The 23,263-nt window shown below is 43.7% G+C and overlaps 1 protein-coding gene across 1 annotated transcript in view; it reads right to left on the bottom strand.

Annotated features, from left to right (window-relative positions):
- Positions 1-906: 906 nt before the first annotated feature.
- LOC146190752 (alpha-1,3-mannosyl-glycoprotein 4-beta-N-acetylglucosaminyltransferase B-like) overlaps positions 907-23,263 on the bottom strand; it is a 159,508-nt gene continuing 137,151 nt past the window's right edge. Inside the window, exons 7-12 of the mRNA XM_084601134.1 lie at positions 22,718-22,838; positions 18,177-18,307; positions 16,655-16,762; positions 13,100-13,293; positions 5,586-5,835; positions 907-2,947 (exon numbers count right to left, since the gene is read on the bottom strand). Coding sequence (XP_084457260.1) covers positions 2,882-2,947; positions 5,586-5,835; positions 13,100-13,293; positions 16,655-16,762; positions 18,177-18,307; positions 22,718-22,838 — 870 coding nt within the window. The 3' untranslated portion in view covers positions 907-2,881. The remainder of the gene's footprint in view (positions 2,948-5,585; positions 5,836-13,099; positions 13,294-16,654; positions 16,763-18,176; positions 18,308-22,717; positions 22,839-23,263) is intronic.

Raw genomic sequence — 23,263 nt, 5'->3', positions numbered from 1 at the left:
AGCAGCATGAATGGGAATAATGGGGATGCAAAAGATAGAACCAGAGATTTAGGCCGTGCAACTGTAAAGGAAGTCTCTGAGATAGTTGTGCATGTTAGCATTGCAGTCTGTCTAATTAACTGAGAAAAAGATGAGGCCATGGAAGTCAAAAACTTTATGTCTATTGCGACCGTAGCATGCACATGTCCTGCGGTGAAACAGTGTTGAAGGGGCAGGAAAACATCTTGCGTAAACAAAGCGGAATGAAAACCCACGAGCACGGGAAAAAGGAGCGGGCATGGAGGTGAGTGCTTGTGGTCAAGTGGATGAGGACCAATCACTCCACTATAGAGAAGTTCACCTGGCTAATGGGTGGTGGGTGTTGAGAGGTCTGCCCGAGAAGCAAGCAGAGGTGTCAGTTGGAGATCCGGGCAGGTGGAGGGAAGCGAGAATGCTTCCGCGGTTGATGCTTGCAACGGCACACTTAGGGCGTCTGCATATGCACAGTGGGATGAAGGGATCAGTGCTTGCAATGTCACCTGCCAACTACCACCTGCCAGAATTATGCTTGCGATTTTTTACTCCTGTCAGATTTCCTGGAAGTATGAATAATTTGGCTACACCATTTACAAAAATGACCAGGATTATGGCTAAGCTCTACACAGCTGCAGTAGAATATAAAAATGTCAGAGTTAATCCCCCAGAATATCATTGTAGAACCTACATGCTCACATGGTTTATCACAAATCTGTTATAAGTCAGACATTTCTCATAATGCAATGGGACAAAAGAAGTTATTTGCAAATATTTACAAAAGAATGAGATGCAATCAATGGTATTGCATTAGAATTAAATAAGAGACGAGCATAGCAAATTATACCAAGCCCACAATTCCTGTGATTGGTGTTTATGAAGAGAGGCATAATGCAACAGTAAAAAAATACTTTATTGTTTCAAAACAAGCACAAATTTTGCACAAATTTTATAATTTTGCCTGAAACTGCTGGCTTCGTAGGAGTAACCCAGCCATAAACAATCCTTCACAGTATACTACTAGACCCAGAGACAATAAGTTCGGCAAGACATTGAGAGAAAATTGAAAATTCTCAATTAAAATTCCATTTCATTCCTGTTACAAATCATCACCTATGTGATTTTCGACAATAACTATCACTGAAGCATTCAAGAGCTGACAAACCCAAGTAAATAAAAATTGAACTAAACAATTTCTGCATAAAATGAGAAAACAACCTGCAAATATTTTCAGCTTCCAAGGCCTCCAATGTTTTTCAAGACATCAAAAACATGGCCTTGCCTAAAAGAGACATTCACAACTTCACTGCTGTGGCCTAGAAAGTCTTGTCATGATATGCAGTAGCAGGCAAGTTTGTCCCCATGGCCTGAAAAAGCACTGGTTAGGTAACATCCATGTTAATGCAGCAGCTAGCAACCTTCGGCAAGCACCCAGTGCCCCAATTATAAAACATACATATACACAGAGCTGCCTACCTAGACTACCAAGTGCAGACACCTTTCATAATAGACTGCTGCCAGCATTTCCTTGAACTAAGCTCGAGACGAACAGACAAACATTGCATTTCTGCTTCCTTACGCTTCCAAAAGACACTTCAGAACGATGCCCTCTCTCAGTGGTGCCAGCAGCTAGGGAATACACACGCTATGTTTAAGTGTAGTCCAAGAAGGCTAGTTCAGTTTAAATTCACCGGCAATGCCATTATGCAAAGCCAAGTAAACTAGGTGCATCTTCTGGGAGCATTGTTATCTTATCACCGATGAAGGCAATGAACACAACTGCACATTTGTGCCGGCAGTCATACAGTATGCACGTGTATCTGTGAAATAAAAATCAATATCTAAGTAGCATGTAGACGTCTCCGGTATTTTTTCTGGAAAGAGAACTTCACTAAGCTCTGTGTGCCAAGAAACAGAAGGAGAGAACAGAGACAGTGAAGTAGTACACACTGAAGTCGTTACAACAGGCGGAGATAAGACACCTATCTTCCAGGTGCAAGTTTAGAATCTGGCATTACATTCATAAAATTTTTTTACGTACGCAATGAAAATTATGTTGAAAACATATACAGAAGTAAGAAAGGTAAAATATAACTTTTGTTGCTCTATAATATACAGAGAAACTGAACCCTTAATATTAAACTCATGTGTTTATAATGCTAGTTCCCATGAAAATTTCACTGCAAAGTCAGTCATCACATACAGTAACCTTATCAAAGCAGCGCGACCCTATTAAGGCAACTTGAGGGCTGGAAAAACTATTGAAGGCATGGTTACAACTGACAAGTGACGACAGTCATGCCTATGCAAAAACTTTATCATGCATTATTCCAACATCTGTAGCTCTTGTGGCCTTCACAAGAGTTAAACTCCCAGACTTGCCTAGTTAAAATTAGATAAACAATATGTTCCTAATCGAAAGAAACAATCAATAAAATTGCACATAAACTAAAAGACGTAACAAAGTCAACACATGCACAGCAACAACCAACTATCACACGTTGTAAATGAACTACTGCCTCAAGCCGAAAAGTACTTGAAACACTTTGAAAACAGTAGACGCAGTCTGTTGTGAAGCTTCGTAGACGTCGCACAGGCACTGTATACAGTTCCAGCTCTTCCAAACAAAAAAACATTTGAAAGACGCACAGTTCACCTGAAGTAGTTTGCAAGGCATTTTTCTGACGCGTTCACGAGCACGGCCATGTTGCCAAGGCGATGCCAGGAATCACACAGTTGCAATGCAGCACAGTGCGACTGCTGCTGTAGAAATATTATTGCACTGTCCTGAGGTAACTGCTTTTGAAGGCGGGAGTAGGACGCAGAAGGTGAAAAGTTGCTTCGAACTGAGCCTATTCTGCGGGCCAAATCACCGAGCCACTTTCGCGGAGGTCTGGTTCGCTTGAGAAGTAGCATTTGACGTTTTGATCCATATCTGAAGAAAAACAAAAGATAAAGAAATCAGGCATACATAGTGCGACGAACAATTAATGTGTTTTCTTAACAAATTTGTTCACCAATATGCAATGTGATGCCACTGCATCTAGTATCCTGGACTTATACTAATTACTGTGAGTTCTCCAAGAAAGGAGCATGCTTGGTCGGAAGACTTCAGGCCATACTGTTTACTTTCCAGCCATGTGTACAAAACTTATTTGAAGCTCCAAATCTTTGCACTGTGAGAATTCTACACACCCCTTAGCGCCTTCTTGCATTCATGGGTGCTTTAAGTGTTCCTCTATGGTGTCGCAAGTCCCAAAAACAAAGTCTGTAGCCCAAAGACATTCCAACAAAAGTGAAATGATTTCAGATGTCTTCCTTCCTATCTATTGAAAAGCATATCCCAGGTGAAAATCTTAACTGGTCTAACTGGTTTAAGGAACAAATTGCCAGTTGATCCCAGTTGAATTCCAGTTGGGGGTCCATCATTATCCAACTGGGAACCAACTGGGATGAACTGGAAATTTGTTCCTTAAACCAGTTGGGCCAGTTAGGATTTTTGCCTGACGAATATAAAAGAGTTAAATATTCCCGAAAGTGCTAATCAGTCAGTAGCTTTCATGATTCTTCCAGCAACAAACCTTGTCATATCAAGGTAACCTATGAATTATGCTTGTATTTATTTTAGCATTATCCTTGCTTGGTAATGAGCTGTAGCTTCGATTGTTATGATTATTCTATATGGGAAGAACACTTATTGCTACCAGCTGTAAGACTTCCTTAGTAGATTTTTTTTTGTAATTACCTCGAGAATCATGATTGATCACTAATAAAATTGGTTTTTATAATCATGACAAAAGAGAAAATCCAGTAAACACTACTGTTGGAAACATGCTAGCTTATTGCAGTGACAGTTTGTACCCGCTTTTCGACGGAGGCGAAAAGTAAAGTACCTGTGTACTGTGCGATGTTAGTGCATAGAGAGAACCCCAGCAGGCAAAAATTTCAAGACTTGTCCACTACGGCATCTGTCATAAACGAGTTGCTTTAGGACTTAAACACTATAACCCAAACAGGCCAACCAAAACTGCCGGCCACCTATTGTTTAGTGTGTCCCTGCCTGGGACCACCTTTTATTGTTATTGTCATTGTTATGTTTGCTGGCTCTTTTAGTATTCTCCCTTTTTCCTATATGCTCTCAAGCCGAGTATAAACCTTAGTTAGTTTCTTGGTGAAGCCACACCGTGTAGTGAATTCAAGCGCCAGAGCTTTCGGCCATCAATTTTTAACAGGGGTGGCATGCTCAGAATGAACCCATGGCAAGAATGAACTTCACACAACGATCAAGGCAGAGCCGCCAGACAAGATCGCATCAGCCACTGCCCATCACTAGCTTCCAGAGCATGACAACCAGTGTGACAATTTGAGGGTGCAGCTAATAAAGGTTGGAGCCTATTTTGAAGAAATTGCAGTCAATGTATCAACAGGGAAGAGGGCATCGCTCAATTCTTCATTACACAAGCAAGTTGAAAGTAGTTTCAGAAAATGTCGCACTGAAGATCCAAACCCTCAGCAGCACAAAAGGTATTCAAAGTCCTGGGTGTTTACCTTGGCCCAAAATTCTATGAAATACCTGAGAAGTACAGTGTTTTCAACAGGCACTAGTTTGAAATTGAGCCTGGTTATAAATTTATTGTAGCAATTAGTCAAATAATGGACAGCTGTAACTTTGGAAGAATGCTCGGTAGAATGCTTCATGACAGGATAGTCTGGTGTCAGATCAGGTGCCTTGCAGAAGCAGTTAGTGGCAAAGACTGACCTCCCATTTCATGAAACCGAAGTCAGTGTTCAGCTCTGAAGCAGCAGAAAAGGATGCGGAAGTAATTTCCTCAAATTTGACGGTAACAATACTCGATATGAGTGTCTCCTCCCGGGACCTCCTGTTATTATTACGCCTACTGGTGCAATTCCCAGCTCTTGCTGTCTTCCCTGTTCTTCCTATATGTACTCTCAAGCCGAGAGCAAGCCTTGGGCATTTGCTCGGTGACACTGCATCATGTAGTGACTTCCAGCAGTGCAGCCACAGGCCATTCATTCGTAACAACTACAATGCAAGAACTAGAGCTTGGTCTCACATAATCTTTCTGGCAACGTTTGCATGCTCTTTTTGCAGCAAAAGGCATTTTCCTAAGTTACCCTGTCTTTAGTGGCATATTTTGCTAAATCTTTTAGTACCATTCAAGCAGATGCACACACTGCCAATTTTGGTTACAAATTTGCCACTTGAATGCTCTTCAATCCATGCTCAAAATGCGCCACTCTAATGAATGTGATAATCATTCCACAGAACCAGTAATGTTGTATTCGTGGTTTCACAAAAAGGTGGCAATTTTACATTTTAAGAGAGAACTTGTAGGAGGATGCTCTAGTCTCTGCTCCCTGTTAATACATGTAGCAGCCATGTAACAAACTAGCATTAACAACAACATTGCCCCTGATATACGTAACTTTGCCTCCTTTAATCATGCTCTTCATTCCCTAATGATTAGCAAAATAGTTCTAACACAGTGCTCCCATTTTCTTTCAGAACAGCACAAAGATTGCGGTAACGCGAAGTAGCTGCAGCGACTTACCTCACTAAGAATGGCCCAGTGAGTTGAGTCATATTGAATGTTCAATCGCAGGACTTGAACATGGCCAATCTCAGGTGGAAGCTTCCCTTCAGCGACCCCAGTACTGTCCTTAAATTTGCCAATAATATAGAATCCATCCGGTGTTCTTGGAAATGGCAACAGCACCGGCTCATAGTCAAGCCGCACCTCGACTGTGGTATTGTAGAACTTGTCATCCGGGTGCTCTTGATTTCCACTGCGAAATAGAAACCTACAAAGAAAAAAACAAGAAATTACACAATGTGAGCAACATAAAAAAGGGTTACAGCATCAACTTTTCACATGCGCCTTTCTTGGCTCTAACGGGCACCAGCTGAGCCATGTTACCTAGCACAGTAAGTGACAAATCAGCACCGGTAATCAAAACTACTACTCTGACACGATAACACCAACCAAGTCTGCTACGGTGGCTTTCAATACCTTTTAATTCCCAACAATGTAGACAGTGGTATGCCACGCTATCAAAAGGCACATTGTTGAATTTCTCTTGTAAGTGACTTGCACTGAAGCACCTAGGCAGACTCTTAGTTTTGCTATCCTCGTGTGCTCTGGGGTTTTTCTGCATTGCTCGTGTCACCTGTAAACCCCTTTATTCCCTTGCTGACAGCAACTGCTCCATCCTACAAACGCTCATCAGTGCTCGGCCAATGACAGCCAATCTCGTTGGGTTGCCCACTAGTATCGATTCTTACCTCCAGTGTCTTAGTCAATAACTACAATCTTACAATAACTAAAGCAAATTGTGTGTCCTTATACGTATCTGCAGAAACAAGCAGCACATGTCAAAACATCAAGTGTGACTGAGTGAGGAAAGCTGGAGGGTGGTGGGGGAGCTACTGTGTTTTTCTTGTACACGTCTTTTCCTAGAACGAGTTCCTGCCCAAAAAAGCCCATAGTGATATCAAGGCTTGCTTTTACTTCCTCTTCCTTTTAGCCCACCTAGAACGCATTGTAGTTAATTGTTTCTCACTGTACTTGAGAAGAAAACTGTAGGCAAGACAGATTACCACGATTTTCTCTGCTCTTTTTCGAAAACTCCCATAGAAGCCCCTGCACCCCTTTGAGGCTCTGATATTTTCCGTCAACTAATCTCTGTCTCCTTGCATGCCCACACAGATAACCTACCCTCCTAACTACATGACATGCTATAGTATATTTCCAAGCATAGAATGTCTGCTTATAAAGCTACACAATACACCTTCATCCCACTTCTGTATATGGTGCGGCATAAGGGGTTTCATAACCTGCTTCATAGTATCAACACTATAAGATGGGGATTTATTCAAAGACACTGGGACTCGAAGAGCAGTGGGAAACACAGTCCGTGGGAAGCCAGGTTGTGCACATGCAGCGGCAGCAATGCTACCGGCAGGAATATTCCAAATGTTCTTCCTCTTTACAACTGCCTCCAGAGAAAAGAGGAGCCATTGTGGTGACTTAGGCATAGGAATGGATGCAAGGTCATTATAAGGCTTGAGGCACTAAATGTGAACAGTAGCAGAGATCAGGAGCTGATGTAAGCAATTCCACAATGTATTTAACAGGAGCTGTGCACTCTAAGACATGGTAGGGGCCATTATAGTTGGCACGAAATTTCAAGGACAGTTCGGGAATATTTAAGGGCATCCACAGCCACACAAGAGTGCCAAACAAGAAGTGCGGTGTCGTGCGATGGTTGTGATAGGATGTCTGGCGTTACTGGGTATTGGTCATGACTGCGCAGGTGATTTGTTGACAGTCTTTGGCATGTTGGATGGCTTGAGAAACAGGAGTATACGCACACATGTCAGGTTGACATGGTAGTATGATATCGATTATAGTGGAAGAATGACAGCCGTAAAGCAGAAAGAAAAGGGAGAAGCCATGTACTCGACTGCATTGCAGTATTGTAAGCGTAAGTGACATAAAGAAGGATGAGATTCTAATTTGAGTAGTTCGAGGAGACATACTATCATGCTCAATATGACTTGCAAACAGCGAGTGTGTGGCCGCAGTGTTTTCCGGAAGCATAGTGGGGCCAGCGCACGCCTGAAAACTAATTTGAAAGGATTCTGCTGTTCCAGCAGCCAGGTGCATCCCCTGTGTCGTCTGCTTAGTGAAATGTGAGTTCGTTAATTATCACAGGAGCCAGCACGTTTACGGAGGCAGGGTTTCACGCTGGGGTCAACGGTTTTATCGGGGAAACCACGTGCAAACAAAGCGAATGAACCAAATCTAGCGTGACATGCACCTAGCATACGCTAATCCCGTAGCATTAATTCCGTAGCGATGAGCTCGACATGAGCTGTTCCCAGTAAGCAAGTGCCACCTCTGGGGAGGGAGGATGTTGGTATGTGGAAATGTGAGTAGTAAATGAAGGAAAGCCCCTGGTTTGCCGCACAGTCGGCAGGAGGCAGAGAAAAGTTCAGGGAAATGTCTGTGCATGACTATCGGGTATGGGAGTTTACGCGTTTGTAGCCGCCAGAAAGTTGATCGCATGTTGGATAGCGATGGGTGAGGAGGGGTGGCTGTTTCCGCATACCCAGTCAGATGATAAACCCTTACGATGGCCCAGTGGTTGCTAGCTGCCGTGTATGGAAGTGGTCCGTATAAATCAATGCCGATGCGATTGAAGGGCCGCGGTGGGCAGGGTAACGGTTGCGACTCTCCAGCAGAATAATGAGGATATAGCTTGTAACTGATAGGTGCGGCATGAGTGAACATACTTGAAGTCGAAGGTGTACATGCCCCACCAATAGTTTGGTGTGTGGGGTTTAACGTCCCAAAGCGACTCAGGCTATGAGAGACGCCGTAGTGGAGGACTCCGGAAATTTCGACCACCTGGGGTTCTTTAACGTGCACTGACATCGTACAGCACACGGGCATCTTGCTTTTCACCTCCATCGAAAAGCAGCCGCCGAGGCCGGGATTCGATCCAGTGTCCTTGGGAACAGTAGTCTAGCGCCCTAACCACTGTGCCACCCCGGTGGGGCCCACCAATAGTAACGCAGCAGGATCCGAGTGTATGTCTTGAACACTCCCACGTGACCACACTGTGAGTCAGCATGGAAACAGTTACAGACTTGTGAGAATAGCTCTCCGGGAATAATTAATAACCACTTACAGCCATGTGCGCTGTAGTTGCGACGATAAATGAGGTTATCACGAATGGTGAAGTGAGAATCATGTCGGCAAAGATAATGTGAAGGAAAAGCAGCCATGTGATTGGAGAAGAAATCAAAAAGAGAAGTAAGAGAAGTACAGGGGTCTTTCTGCTGCGCTGAAAGCATGTCTCTGATGTGAAGCAATGGTGGGGAATCGTTGAAGGCAGAAGGGCTGGCAACCTCAGCTGAAAGGGGGTAGCAAGAAAAAGCATAGGAGTCTTTATGCTTACAGATGGAGCAGTAGACAATGTGATTATCATATTCCTGAAGATGAATAGCCCATCTTGAGAGTTGCCCAGATGGGTCTTTCAGTGACGAAAGTCAGCAAAGCACAAGGTGGTTCATCACTACTTCAAAAGTGGAGCCATAGAGGTAAGGGTGGAATTTTGTAAGAGCCCAAATAATGGCTAAACATTCTTTTTTAGTAAAGCTAGTATAAGCAATGACTTATTCAACGTAGCCGGATTTGTGTTGAGCAAGCACATTGCCGATACCAACGGCACTGGCATCGGTGGGGACTCTGGTAGGGGCTGTTGGGTCGAACAGACTCGGACAGGCAGTGCCATGAGGACATGGGACAAATTGCCAAAGGCATCATCGCATGCTAGTGACCATAGTGAAAAGTCGGGACTGCCAGACAAGCCGTGTCAAGGGAGCAACGATAGAAGCAAAGTTTCTAATAAACTGATGAAAGTAGGGTACGAAGGTTAATAGAGTCTGGACATGCACCTTCTTTGGAGACAATGTGGCCTAAAAGGGTCAGTTGTCGTGCAGCAAAACATTTTTTTTTCAAAATCAGCTACTGTACAGCATCAGAAAGACAGGTTAAGATGTGCTTCAGGCAGTAGAAGTGGGTGTCAGAGCTGGGAGAAACGACGATGTCATCGAAGTAGCACAATCATGTCTTTCACTTTAGTCCATGCAAAATGGTTTCAATCATATGCACAAATGTTGTAGGTGCATTACAAAGGCCTAAAGGCATAACTGTAAATTTGCACAAGCAGTCAGAAGTTGCAAGGATGGTTTTGGGGTGATCAGCCGCTTCCATGGAGACCTTCCAGTACCCAGAAACTTAATATAGGGAAAAAAAGAGCTTGACCTCTCGCAAACGGTCAAGAGCGTTGTTGATGTGCGAGAGACAATAGATGTCTTTGAAGTTTTCTTATTAAGATGGCAGTAATCTACACAGAAGCAGATAAAGCCATCTTTCTTTTTGACGAGCCCAATAGGAAAAGGCCAATGGCTGCTTGAGGGCTGAGTCATGCTGTTCTGGAGCATCTAGTTGACTTGCTCTTCAACAGCATGGCGCTCGGTTGCAGATACACGATACTGTCACAGCGGTGCGTAGGTTCTGGTGTTGATGTGGTGGGTCACAGTAGAAGTTTGGCCCAATGAACTGCGATGGGAGTTGGAGGAGAGGAGAGAGCATGCACTGATGAAGGAGGGCTGAGCGTAGTCATGGCGAGGTGCAGCACATTGTCAGGCTCCTCGTGGATGAGAAGAGATGCGATGGGCTGCATACTGCCAAGGCATTACCATGGCTCAAAGCAGTAGGGCAAGCAAATGATTAGAGACCTATAACACAGAGAGGCCAGCGGAAATATGTAGTGAGTGCACTGCAGGGCAACAGATGGCGCTTGAGGTGCAGAAAGGTATAGGCTGGCATGAAGAGGACAGTGTCTTCATAGAGACACAAGAGAGGCATAAATGCATAGAAGAGCAGGTAGGAAAGCTATGCCTCCAGCAACAAGGGCTTTAGTGCAGGAACTCGACGGAGCAGCGGCTGGCAGGCAATTGGGCAAATCGAGCACCCAACCTCAGTGCGAGCACAAAGGATTATAGTGCTGTGATGTGACAGGAAATCCCAGCCTAGGAAAAGAGCATTTGAGCGTGAAGGCATCACGATGAATTCGATTGAGTGCAATGAGTCTTGGATTATGATTTTAGCGGTGCATACTGCTAATGGCGTAATGTGCTCAGTGCTGACCGTGCGCAGCGCCAGTACTGAAAACTGCAGTTGACTTTCTTTAACCAGCAACAAAGCTCAGTGTACATTACAGGCATTGTGGCATCGACATTGATAAGAGCCATGACCGGAACACCCTCGAATGAATCTTCAATACGGTTGGCAGGTTATTGTTGAGGTCTTTGAAAGTTCGATGAGGATGTAGTTCTTGCCTCAGGAACTGTAGGTGCCTAGTTTTTCTCTTGAGAAGAATTCTGGCGACATCGCACTGAAGAGACAGAGTGGCATCGCAACGAAGGTGAACAGCAGCTCGAGAGGGCGAAAAATTGTGAAGAGAAAGGGCGAGTTGACGTTTGCTCCACAGGTGCGGAATACTCTCGAGATGGAGGCCATGCCAGGTGGTGCTGGCACTGGGAAACAGTGACAACAATGGTGGGTAATATGGCCAGGCAATCCACAAGTGTAGCAAACATGGTGGTCATCATTTGTGTGCCAGGGGTTGCTTGCTCGTGGAGCCAGTCGAAAATAAGGATACAGACGCCTGTACATGTGGTGTGATGACGTCGGCCTAAGTCAGTGCACTGGCAACATGGTCTTAGGGTGACATCGTTGCAAGTCACGGAAGTGGTGACAAGTCTTGGGGCACTGGCATACATCAGCAGAGCAGCAACACGTGATGGTGGATGGGGGATGAGAGTGTCTCAGCAACCTGCTTTAAATAGCTTGTTGGAGAGCTGGGGCCAAATATGGTGGCGGCTCTTGAGGGCTAGGCAAAAAGAAAAGCAGACTACTGGCCTCTTCACAAACGAAATCTTATCTGTGGCAGCAGAGAGGAGATGGCAGTCCTGCAAGCAATTCAATTCGAACTGGATGCTGATGAGTCAGCACCCTTTGCTTGCTCAACTCCTCGAACCTCTGGCACAGTGTAAAGACTTTGGCAACGGTGTGCAAGTCACATGCCAACAGCATCTGAAAGGTGTGATCATCAATACGTTTCAAATGTTTTTTATATTGCCAGCTTGCGACATGTTGAAGTTCACTCATTTGCATGCATAAGACGATGACATCTCCCATGTAGCTCGTATAGCTTTCACCCATCTCTCGAGACTATTCACGCTAGTGCTGTTGAGCATGGAGTTTTCCGACTGCTGGCAGCCAAACACTTCTGAGAAATTCATTTCGAAAGCAGTCCAAATTCGGATATCGCCCTGTTGGTTCCGATACCACAATTTAGCAATGCCAGTAAGATAAAATATAACATTGTCGAGCTTTGTTTCATCATTCCATTTGTTGCAGAGGCTCACCCACAAGCAGGAAGTGAGATAATCTTCCATGTCATGTTTATCGATCCCAATGAAGATAGCTGGGTCCCGCTAGCAAAGGGAGCTGGCACACATGACAGCCAGGCCCACATGCACGGCTTGGTCTCGAATATTCCCAGGCATCGCGGGTCTCAAGACAGTGCAATTACGGAGCTCCAGAACCGATATTATTACCCCGTGACTCCACTCCACCAAATGCAAGATGGTGGTTTATTCAAACATGAAGTGGTATAGTGCAAAGGAACAAGGATGACAAGACTCAAGGAAAACAAAACCAGTGCAGACTATCAACTGTATTTTTATTGAAAGACCGGCCGTATTTTATACTCCAGAATCACACAAGACCAATAATCGAGGAACATGAAGCACAGTCAGCCAACATGACAATCATCTTATCAAACCACGAAGGTGAGAGGCAATCTAGAGGCTTAGGTGCCTAATGTAAGAAAAAAAAGAGAGAGAGAGATGAAAAGATTAGAGAACCTGCAGATTTTTCCCCCTTTGGCATCTAATCTCTTTTTATTCTTTACCTTAGGCCCCTAAGCCTCTAGACTGCCTCTCACATTCCTGGTGTGATACGATTGTCCTGTTGGCAATGATTGTGCTTTGTGTTCACCGATTAGTGGTCTTGTGTGATTCTAGAGTATAAAATACAGCCTGTTTTCTAATAAAAATCAACTGGTAGTCTGCACTAGTCCTGTATCACTTGTGTCTTCTTGTCCCTGTTCCTTTGCACTACACCAAATCATGATGACTCACTGAATGGCCCACACAAAGGTACTACTCATTTATTCAAAGGTACTGGGATCTGAAGAACAGCGACAAACACAGTCCATGGACAGCCAGGTGGAGCACAAGCAGCGATAGCAGTGTCAGTGACAGCAACAGGAATGTTCCTAGCATTTTACTTCCTCTTTAGAGTACTTAATGTATGCGAACTCCAGAGGCCTCCATTAAACATGTAAACGTAACATGCATTAAAACAAGGAACTGTTGTGCAGTCAGAATAAACTGCGTTTGTGTAGTTGGAAACTGTGTACTCACCGTTCTATCCGGACAGGTGGAGTGAATCGGAATGTGATGTTGTCCCCTTTTTGGGGCAGCAAGGACCAGAAGAAGGTGGCCCCCTGGTAGGCTCGAGCAATGTTATAGTTCTTGTAGGCCTTCAGTGAGGTGGATACTACGGCTGTTGGATTGGCATGTCCGACGTGGAGAGCAAGCTTTCCGAAGTGACGGTCCTGCATTGCGGCAACAGTTGCAGCAATCATCAAGGTAGGCAGATGAAAGCACACGTTTATGCATTCGAAAAGAGCTCTCATCAGTCATGTGACCCCTCTTTTGAAATACAACTATAAAAATCCCCCCCCCCCCCACCCCACCCCCACCCATCCCGCCAGGGTGGCAGAGTGGTTAGGGCGCTCGACTACTGTGCCCAAGGATGCAGGGTCGAATCTCGGCCTCAGTGGCCGCTTTTCAGTGGAAGCGAAAAAACCAGGAATCCGTGTGCTGTGCGATGACAGTGCAAGTTAAAGAATCCCAGGTGGTAAAAATTTCCGGAGTCCTCCCCTACAGTGTTCTTCATAGCCTAAGTCGCTTTGGGACGCTAAACCCACCATACCGAACCAAACCAAACAAAAATACCCTTCACAAAATTAATTTAAATGAAGCTCGAAATGCATTTTTTTTTAATATAGACATCACATATGTAAGCATATATGCAACAGAGCAGAAGATTTCCAATTAATTTCGTTTTTGCTCGTATAACTAAGTGCACAGCAAAATGCTAGTTGTGAATAGGTTTTTACAAAAGTTAAAAGGATACCGTAAGCCTTACAATTATGTTCTTGCAGGAGTGGGTATACAGAGTGGAAAAATTATACGCTAGAATTGAGGTTAAACATACATGAATGGAGAACCACACACTATGTATTGTGAGAAGCAGGGTGAAACATCGAAAGTTATCTAAAGATGCAAAACATGAGAAACATAAAAAAGTTATCAAAACATCAAGAAAGCTTAAAGTGTTCTCGATTTTGAACACATGAGCTAGACCTACATTAAACGTTTTTAAAGTGAAGAAACACAAGACGAACAACATGGAGTTACTTCATTAATCTCGCTTTTATCCATACAATCCTTCATAAAAGCATCAACATCGTCTGTGCACGCATGATGCTACCCAAACCAACAGAAAGTTATCAAGTCAAATGTACACATCTTATAAACATAGCACTAGAGAATGAACACACATGCTATAGTAAGTGCCACCAGTGTTCTAACAGCACTTATCGAAAAGAAAGGATTACAAAAGAACTCTTCCAAACATTACAATATGCTTGCTTTTCTTCATACCTGGACCAACCATCAGTAGTGTTCTGAGCAACAAAGCTTTTAGAATCTCCATCAATCTTTTTTTCGTGAAAGTTGGCAGTCCAGCTCTACAAGCGTGGCTATGGTGATGTTTTTATCAAATTTATCTCCAATAAAATTGGATCTAAATTTTGAAACTTTTTTCCCTCACCACTTGATACAAACTCCTGACATCATCAACAAAAGAAAAAAGAAATCCTGATCCCCATTTTAAAGTAGACACACCTCCCTTCCCCTACGGCGCGGTTCGGGTGTCCACAGAGCAAGTGTGACAGTTACTGCGCCTTTCCCTTCCTGTGAACCAATTTAACTTAACTTGAGTCACGACATGAAATCCACTCAGCTGAATTTATATTTATAACTGAATTTTTATCGTACAGTGATCGGTTTCAAGAACTCGATGACATCCATGACGTCACAGATGAGCCGAGGTCGTGCAAGAGTTAATGTATTCACCGCTTATTCACTGCTTATAATTCCAAATCTATGGTAGGCTTATGCAAGACCTGGTGCAAATTAAAATTAGAATGAACGAAGCAGTGACCACATACTGCAGAGTTCTTGCATGCCTTCACATGACCTGAAATCGTCTGTGGCAGTTGTCATTCAGTGGTTGAAGCCAAAATCGGAAAAGCGTCAGAGAGAAAAGACTGAATTATAAATCAGTTTCTGCTTTTTCATGCAGTCCAGGTGGCCGCCCATGTTTTCCCAATATGCTGCTTGCATGATTCCAAAGACAGAAAACAACTTAAAATCTAGTGTTTACTATCTTAAAGAGCAGCTGAAAAGGTTTCATAATTCGACTAGCTTAGAGGGGACAAATGTATGAAACCTGCAGGTAAAGATGGCAGACTTTTAGTGCTGGCATTTGAATAGCCAATGAAGCCAACGCCAGTGAAAATCTAAAAATTCAGCAACAATGGGCCACTGGCTACACTGCAAGGTACCGCGGTTCCAATGAAAGCATGATGCTACTTGTCGTTTTCACACTGCAGCAATGCTGTAACTATGACTGGGCTGTTCTGTGCGTCAAACAGCTAACCTCCGATTGGCGCCACAAATTAGTAGTAGACATAGCCTAGGCAAAATTTATGCATTTGTGGGGCCATTTACAGTTGTACTACATTTGCTGGAAGTTTTGCTTGAATGTTATTTTTGTAAAATAAAAAAAAAAAAATACTTTTTTAAATCTGAGCACTGGCAATAAATACCACACGTGAAGCTTCCATTTGTGCTCTTTTTCAGTGTAGCAGTTCAGCCACAAATTGTATTGCCCAATCCAGACTGCACAGCGCAGCTTCACTTGCGGGTCACTGAAATATGACTGCATCCGAAGGAAGGTACATTTTAAGCACTCTTCCCGTACACTCAGATGCAGTAGAGACCACCTGCTGACGTGAGAAATAGGAGCTAAATCTAAATAAAGTCAATTGTGCCTAAGAATTTCACAGCCAAAGATAGCATAGGCTCTTCTACTGATGATAGAGTTTTGGCTTGTTGGTTCGTGATGCATAACGTTAATCCCTTGTCGTGTGTGTGTGCGTGTGTGTGTGCGTTTGTGCGTGTGCGTTTATACGTGTGTGCTTGTGCGTGCGCGCGCGTGTGTGTGTGCGCGAACGCGCGCTACATTTTTTTCTTTAGACAGACACTTCTTCCTGAATATTTTGCTTGTAGTTACACAGAGGCATGGGCTCTACCACATGATCGGCATGAAGTAGACCACTGCAATCAGGTCCAAAGACTACGCTCCTTACCAATGCTATAAAAATTATCCCGGCTGCTCTTTGGCGCACATACAAGACAAGGTCTTTGTATACACTCAATTGGGAATATAAAACCAGTTAGTTACACAGAGTCTCATATGAGAGATCAACATCAACATACTGTGACACAATAGCTTTGCTTGCATTACTAACTAAAATCCAGCAATTTCTGCAATATGTGAAACTGAGCAATTTCAAAAATTGCTCACGTGAAGATAAAACATTTTTGATTAAAAATGGTTTAGGATAGGATAGTCAAGACTGACTACAGTACAATATTTTGCTTAATCAGAAGTAATCATGGGTAATATGGTAACATCTCATATTTAGCATGAGGTGACTCTGTAACATTTCAATTTGGGTAATGCCCAAAGGACTACCTCAGGTGTGCCAAGGGTGTTGACAGTTTTTATGCAGATCGTGTTCCTCTCCTTGTACAGTAGCTAGCCACCACTGAACAACTCACCTTCAATTTCTGCACTTTTCCTTTCAGAGACGAGTGCATTCCTACATGCTGGAACAGTGAAGGCTTGTAGTGAATCCAGATGGTATCTACCCTCTTCCTGCATTGTTTCTGTGGAAAGAACAAGCAAAGTCAAATGACTGCGCAATGAAGATGGAGAGTGTGCGAAATTGATGTCCTCTGTTTAATTTCACTTCTGCAGCAGCTGACAAAGGCAGGGAATCTAGTATTGAATACAACTCAAGTAGCAAGTCGCAGGCTGCCCTTAATGAAGGTCAGTGGTGCAGGCCAACTACGCCATGATGCGGTGAATACCCTCCCACTTTTGCACTTGCTAGTACAACATCGCGAGGAGCTGGCAGGCGCAAGAAAATTAACAAGGCTTCAACTGGATTACCATGTTTATTCGAATCGAGACTGATAGTTCTTTTAAAAGAACCCGACCCGCTGCACCAAGAGCATGTCGTTAGGAATTGTAGCTAGCTGTATTGCTGCTGCCTGAAGGACATGCCGGAAGGCTTAGTTGTGCACTCCTTACAAAGGTGCAGCATAAGCGCAGACAGTGACATGAGATCAGCGTGAGGGGGGTGAAGAGGAGCCGGATTGTGCAAATAAATGTTGTTTGAGGGCTGTCCGTGCTGTCATTCTCAACTGTTTTTTCGCCCGGCTTACATTCGACAACAGTTCTTTTGGGGGGACGGGGCCTTCATTTTTAGTGTGTCTGCTTAGAATCGTGGCCGGCCTAGATTCGAGTAAATACGGTAACCGCAAAGACATGATGATCAGTCCGTGCCACTGGCGGAAGGCATCCTCAGAGGCGAATCTGAAACTCTAGTTGTACACAACTGTTGTCAAAAACATTAAACCATTAAATTAAGTTACATCGCAACAAAAGAAATCAAGGCTTGATAAAAAGTTTTGCTGTGGACACACACCATTGGAGAAAAAAGCCTCTGTCTTAAAAAAAGAATAACCATTTGGATGGCCTGGTTGTTGAAAATTACTACCCTTTAATAGCTCCTAGTGCTCATAATTTTTTTTTTTGAAGCGGTACTGATATTCAACATTTTAGGTGCATTACTTGTCCTGTCGGCTTTGCTTAGCTGTCTTTTCCCCTATTTTCTGACGTTTTTCAGTTTTAATATCTGCCAACTTATATTGCTGTGCATGTTAGCAGCCCTACACTAATTTGCATGTCTGCAGTGCATGCTTATTATTCTATTGCTCTCTGTCTGTTGCCCTATTTGGGCCCTCTGGCTACTTTCATAAATGAGAAAATGGGAAATAAATAGAGAATGCCTATATATTATTCTCTTTTCAGGTTTTTGTCTGCTGGCAATAAAATAAGCCCAAGAAAACTTTGTGGCTATGACCGCACGAGTAGGCAGAAGACACAAGAGCTCCACAAAGTTCCTGACTGAAATGGCCTGCAGAAAAAGAGACTACTCCTAGGCACAAAAATGAAAGCTATGCTGCTGGCCTTCCTTCCAGTGCCCTAAAAAACAACTGGGCAAGCGGTACTCACGTGGTCCTGGTCATTCCGGCATATCATAGTGGCAACCATGTTATCTAGAAGCCAATCAACAGGCTTGTCGTTGTAGAATATCAGGAAAAAGGCCACAAACTTGGACAGGTCTACACACTTGAACAACTTTCCTGCAAAAGGTGAAAAGGAGGTGCTTCTTGTTCATCCTCCAAGGTAATTTTTTTGCATTAGCCAGCTGAGCACTACTCGATGTATACCCAAGAAGCATTGCAGCCTATAGATAATGTTAATTCATTCGATTAAAAATCGACTACTTATTTGTGCAGTCAATACAAAGGGAAGCATGGCAGAGGAACAAAAAGCTTCTCAAGAGACAGCTTGATAGGGTCCCTGCACTCTTGCTAATTGTTGGCATACAGTTTGTAGGTGTACATATGGAAAAGATATGAAAACAGTAATATGGGGTTTTATGGCGCATAAGAGACTGTGGCTATCATGCACCAAAGTATGAAAAACAATACAGACCATTTACAAACAGCAGTTCGATCTGCGCACATGTGGTGCAACTAGTACAACCGCCATTTTGAGCCTCTTATCCGCAAAACGCTGCTCTACTGCTTCTGTTGTATGTCAAGAGTGTTTTAAACAGGTTGCTGCTAACGTCAAAGTGTGCGGTGATCTCTGCCCTTTTATGGGGCTGTAACGATTGGTAAATGCTAGGTTCTGTCGCCTTGTTAGGCGCAGTGGTGAGTGACATAAAGAAAGAAAAAACGAAAACAAAAATAATGACTTTTTGGTAGGTTGCATGCTTCAAAAAAATGCCTTACTTTATTGTGTTAAAGAAAACTACCGAAAGTGGCGTAGTAAATATGATAGCAAAGTGCTGATATCATCAAGGTTCCCAACAGTGCCTCCACGAAGCACCATGAAACATGGCAAAGACTTGATCCTGAAATTCACTCGTAATGACACCTACACATGCGTTTCACTGTCCGCTCGAGACTTTGCATGTAAGATGTAACCATTAGTGGCTGACTTTGCATCATGAAAGGCTACCATCTCCTCCTCAATGGTAAGGCAGCACATATATCATGTTCATCATTCCCTAGAAAAGCTGCCTTTATTCTTAAAACAATGCACAATGATCTCCAGTAAAATTTTCCTGTGGTTGGATCGGCAAAAAATTTCACGGGAAAGCTCACGTGTAGTGATTTTCGATGCTCGTGCTCGTGTTTTTGCGAGGACAGCATGTTGGCAAGTTGTTAGTGCCGGTAAAAAAATTGTAGAAATGCCATAAATTTTACCCGATGGTTAATTTTAGACCTCAGAAGAACAGTGAGAATAACGAAGTCGCTAGTCACGCTATAGTCGGACACAACTCAAGAACAGAGCAGCAAATACACATCAAAGGAGGCCCTTCATCCAATGGCGTTGACTGGTTTCTGTAACATGGTGGTTAACCACATAGCGTGAAATCATAGTGAATTAAAGACAACTTTCTATGGCTCTGCAAAAAGGCTCGGCAGGAAAGAGAAGGTGATGACTTTTTTCCCTGTTCCGTGGAGAATGGGCCCTACCGACCGTCTCTCCAACTCCCCCCTTCACACTACCGCACTGCTACTCCGAACAATATCCACCACGCCACAGTAACAAAGGCGCATCTCCTTTCCCTTTATGCCCAGCTTGCCCAGTAGCGCCACAGAACAAGCTGCCCTCGAGATCAACCGCAACAACAGCGGTCTACGCCATCGAATGGAGGGCCGCCTTTCGATGGGTACTTGCCACTTTGCTCCTGAGTTGTCTGACTATAGCAGCAGGGATATAATACGCCTCTTTCATTGTGCCATTGTCAAACTGTTCTAAACACCTTTCCTGTTTCCCAATACCATGAAAGCTATATAAAACGGAAATTTGGGATATAGGCAAGTTATTAGACAGATTTAGAATAAGGGGCCCCAAAGGAGCTTGGGGCGTCGAAATGCGCATGCGCAGAACGTAAGGCACGCTTGAGGTTTTGGGTTAACGCTAGGGGTGGCCCCTATTTTTCGAAAATAGCGTTCGCCCCAAGCCGCCGTTGGGTCGCTTGGGTTACGGCAACATGGCGACGTCCGGCCAAGTGGCGGCCGCTCGCCTCGGCACACATTCGTTGTCACCGCTCTATGGTGTCACGCATTCATGGCAAATGAAAAGCCAACGAAACTTATGCTATGTCTTATAATGCCTGCACCACCAAACTTTAGCGATAAAACGCACTATATTTTCTGATTGCTTCCAGATTTACCGAACTGCTAAGCTTAGCGAGTTTGCCTCATTTGGTTGCTATGGGAACCAGACTGCGGAAAGCGCGGAAGGTTCAAATGAGGTTTCCTGGCCTCGGCCTGGATTGACAATTCACCGATTTCGTCTTGTCTGACGAAAACGGTTTATATAACAGGTAGTTTTAATATATTTTTGTGCAATAATACTACTTTTTGATGAATAAAATAGCGTTGTTGGCTTTTATATATTTAAACGCTTTTCCTTGGTGTACTGTCATGGTGCTGCAATCGACAAACGCAAGCCTGGCTCCGCTGCATCAGAAAGACCCCTATTTTAAAACTCTCCGCTCGGCTAGCGCGCTGCGCCACCACACGCTATTTCCTTGGGGGCCCCAAGCCTTGGTCCCCCTATTGTAAAACACCCTATTGTTTAGTTTTTTTTCGGGAGGGCTACAAGGCATTTTCTTGCCTCATATAATGGGTATAACGGGAGGGGGAAGGGAGCTTGAGCTCCCTTTTCCCTCTTCGTTCTTGTGTACCTGCCTGATGTAAAATATTAGCTGTGCACACAAAAAGCATGCGTGCATGTTCGTAACATTCGTCGGTGGCACATTTTCGGCATCACAACTCATAGATTAATCGTTCCCGCAGAACATAGCACAGAAAGCCATGAACTTTCGCAAGACAGCTGAGCACTTCGACCACCATTCAAACAATTTGCGTTATAGCATGTAAGCTGGCCAGGATACTAACAGAAGCTAAAACAATGTGCGGGTTGTAAAGTGGGCAACAACAAGCGTGCACGTGCATGTTCAGTTGTAAATTTCATGCAGTGCTAGGCACCTTAAGATTTCTATCCACATTTCTTTTAGCAGCTAAAATACAGAGCTCTGGAAAGGAAGCACACATATTTCGATGTGCTCATAATTTACGCAGCTTGAATATGAATTACTTGCTCCACCAAGGACATACTATGACGAATTGAGAAAAAAAAAAGAAAGAAAAAAAGCTCGAGCTCGTAAGAGGTCGTGCGCTTGTTGCGAGACTCGGACTGATTCTGGTAGTCAGAAAAAGATGAGCATATTATAAGGCTCAATAAAGCATTCAATGCCACAATATGCCTTTCAGCTGCCCGTGAAGGCTTGAAGAGCGCCTTGCCGCAAGCCGCAAGTGCTCCGGCAGCCGCCGAAAACAGGAGGGACACAATGGCGGCCGAATCATGTAATCAAATATGGCAGTGCACATGCTCTTGTACTGTAAATCGTCTAAAAGAAAGTAAAATATGAAGGGCAGGACAAGTTGCAACTGCCAGTTTTCCCCAGTGAGGCCAGCTAGGAAGAGCCCCCCTCTTTGGGAGATGGGGGAAGGCCAGTGTGTTGCCTCTGCCCAAGGGGCCCTAAAGGTACCAACACTCTGCATTGACTCAATCATCTGGACCCCTTTTTCCCATGCTGAACAATGCCATGCATGGCTAAGCCTGGGTGCTGGGGTCCACGGTGGAGTACTGCTCACCAACATCTGCTTTAGCAGATGCCCCTGCGGAGGAAATTCCAATAGAAGAATAATTCTAACAAGGCCGGCCCCGTCAAAACTGACTCAAAATTCTGCCCTCATAAAGCAGGATAATCTAATGGCAATGAAAAATCTTCACCAACCATAGTCAGATAACTCAAAAGAGAAGCGGCAGATGTACACCTAAATACAGGCCCTCCAACCAATGGTGTCGATTGATCCTTGTGACACTGCAGCTAATCCGATTAATGCATGATAAACCTATGCTGGCATGCCATGAGAATTCGTCGATGCCACTTGCTGCAGGAGGGCCCTACGAGGGATGAAAGCCACTTTTTCCTTGAGCTGTGCCCAACTATAGTGATTAATAAATGTATAACAAAGCAATGTAAGCAATAAAACAATAATACCTAGCAAACTAACATAAATTAGCAAAGTTCACAGAGGCATGCTCTACACTCTTGTGGTATTCTGACTGCAGGAGAATTTTTATTCAACACTGTAAGCATTTTGTAAGTACTACTACAGAAAGATATATACAAAGATTTAAAATGAGAACATTTCTAACAATTTCTAAACAGCAAAACAAACTAGATTACCTCAAGGTAAGGTAGTGATAGTGAGAAGATACAGTCCTACATTTGCTTTAAGAATCGCAATAGAGGTTAAAATTTACACAGCATAAATGATTCAAAGCCTTCTTATGCCAGTTGTATATTGAGATTTACTCCACTATGAACATGAAAACAAGGAGTGCACGAAAATACCCTTAACGATAAGCGAAACTTAATGGGGTGCTGTACAACTCACCGATGAAACCTAACTGGCAGAAGTCGAGAATCAGCCACCGTTTCTTGCGGGCTACTTGTAGATATGCGGCATCCCTCATCTTGGTGATATAGCCAGGCTTGCTGAGAATGTCATCCTCTAGCTGCAGGGGGCAAGACAAACGCAATGTTGCTCGGCCACTACAAGTCAAGAAATCTTGGCAAATTGTACACACAAAACAGAATTCATTACAGCAATCCTAATTGTAACCAATAAGAAATTAAGTAACAACAGAGTAGAGAGCTATTTAAATGTTCGAAATAAAAGACGTAGACTATAATTGGCACAGAGAGTAGCACAAATCGGAACACGGAAGGTAGTGAATGACAGTATGTAGTGAAACCAATTTACAGCAATACTAAAGTGTCAAGAAAATATCACTGTTATAAGCAGTAGTTGTTGTAACCGGGTTATGTTAAAAAAAAGGCAACGATAAACTTCAGAGCATTTAATGAAAGGAAGTAGCTTACAATGCAGTGTTCCCTGCATGAAAATATCTACCAGCCAGCATTGACTGGTTCATGACCC

The sequence above is a fragment of the Amblyomma maculatum genome, chromosome 4 (genome assembly GCF_055883805.1).
Source record: "Amblyomma maculatum isolate TAMU_Amacu chromosome 4, ASM5588380v1, whole genome shotgun sequence".
Lineage (NCBI taxonomy): Eukaryota > Metazoa > Arthropoda > Arachnida > Ixodida > Ixodidae > Amblyomma > Amblyomma maculatum.
The sequence above is the reverse complement of the archived record's forward strand: the minus strand, read 5'-3'. Positions and strand labels throughout refer to the sequence as shown.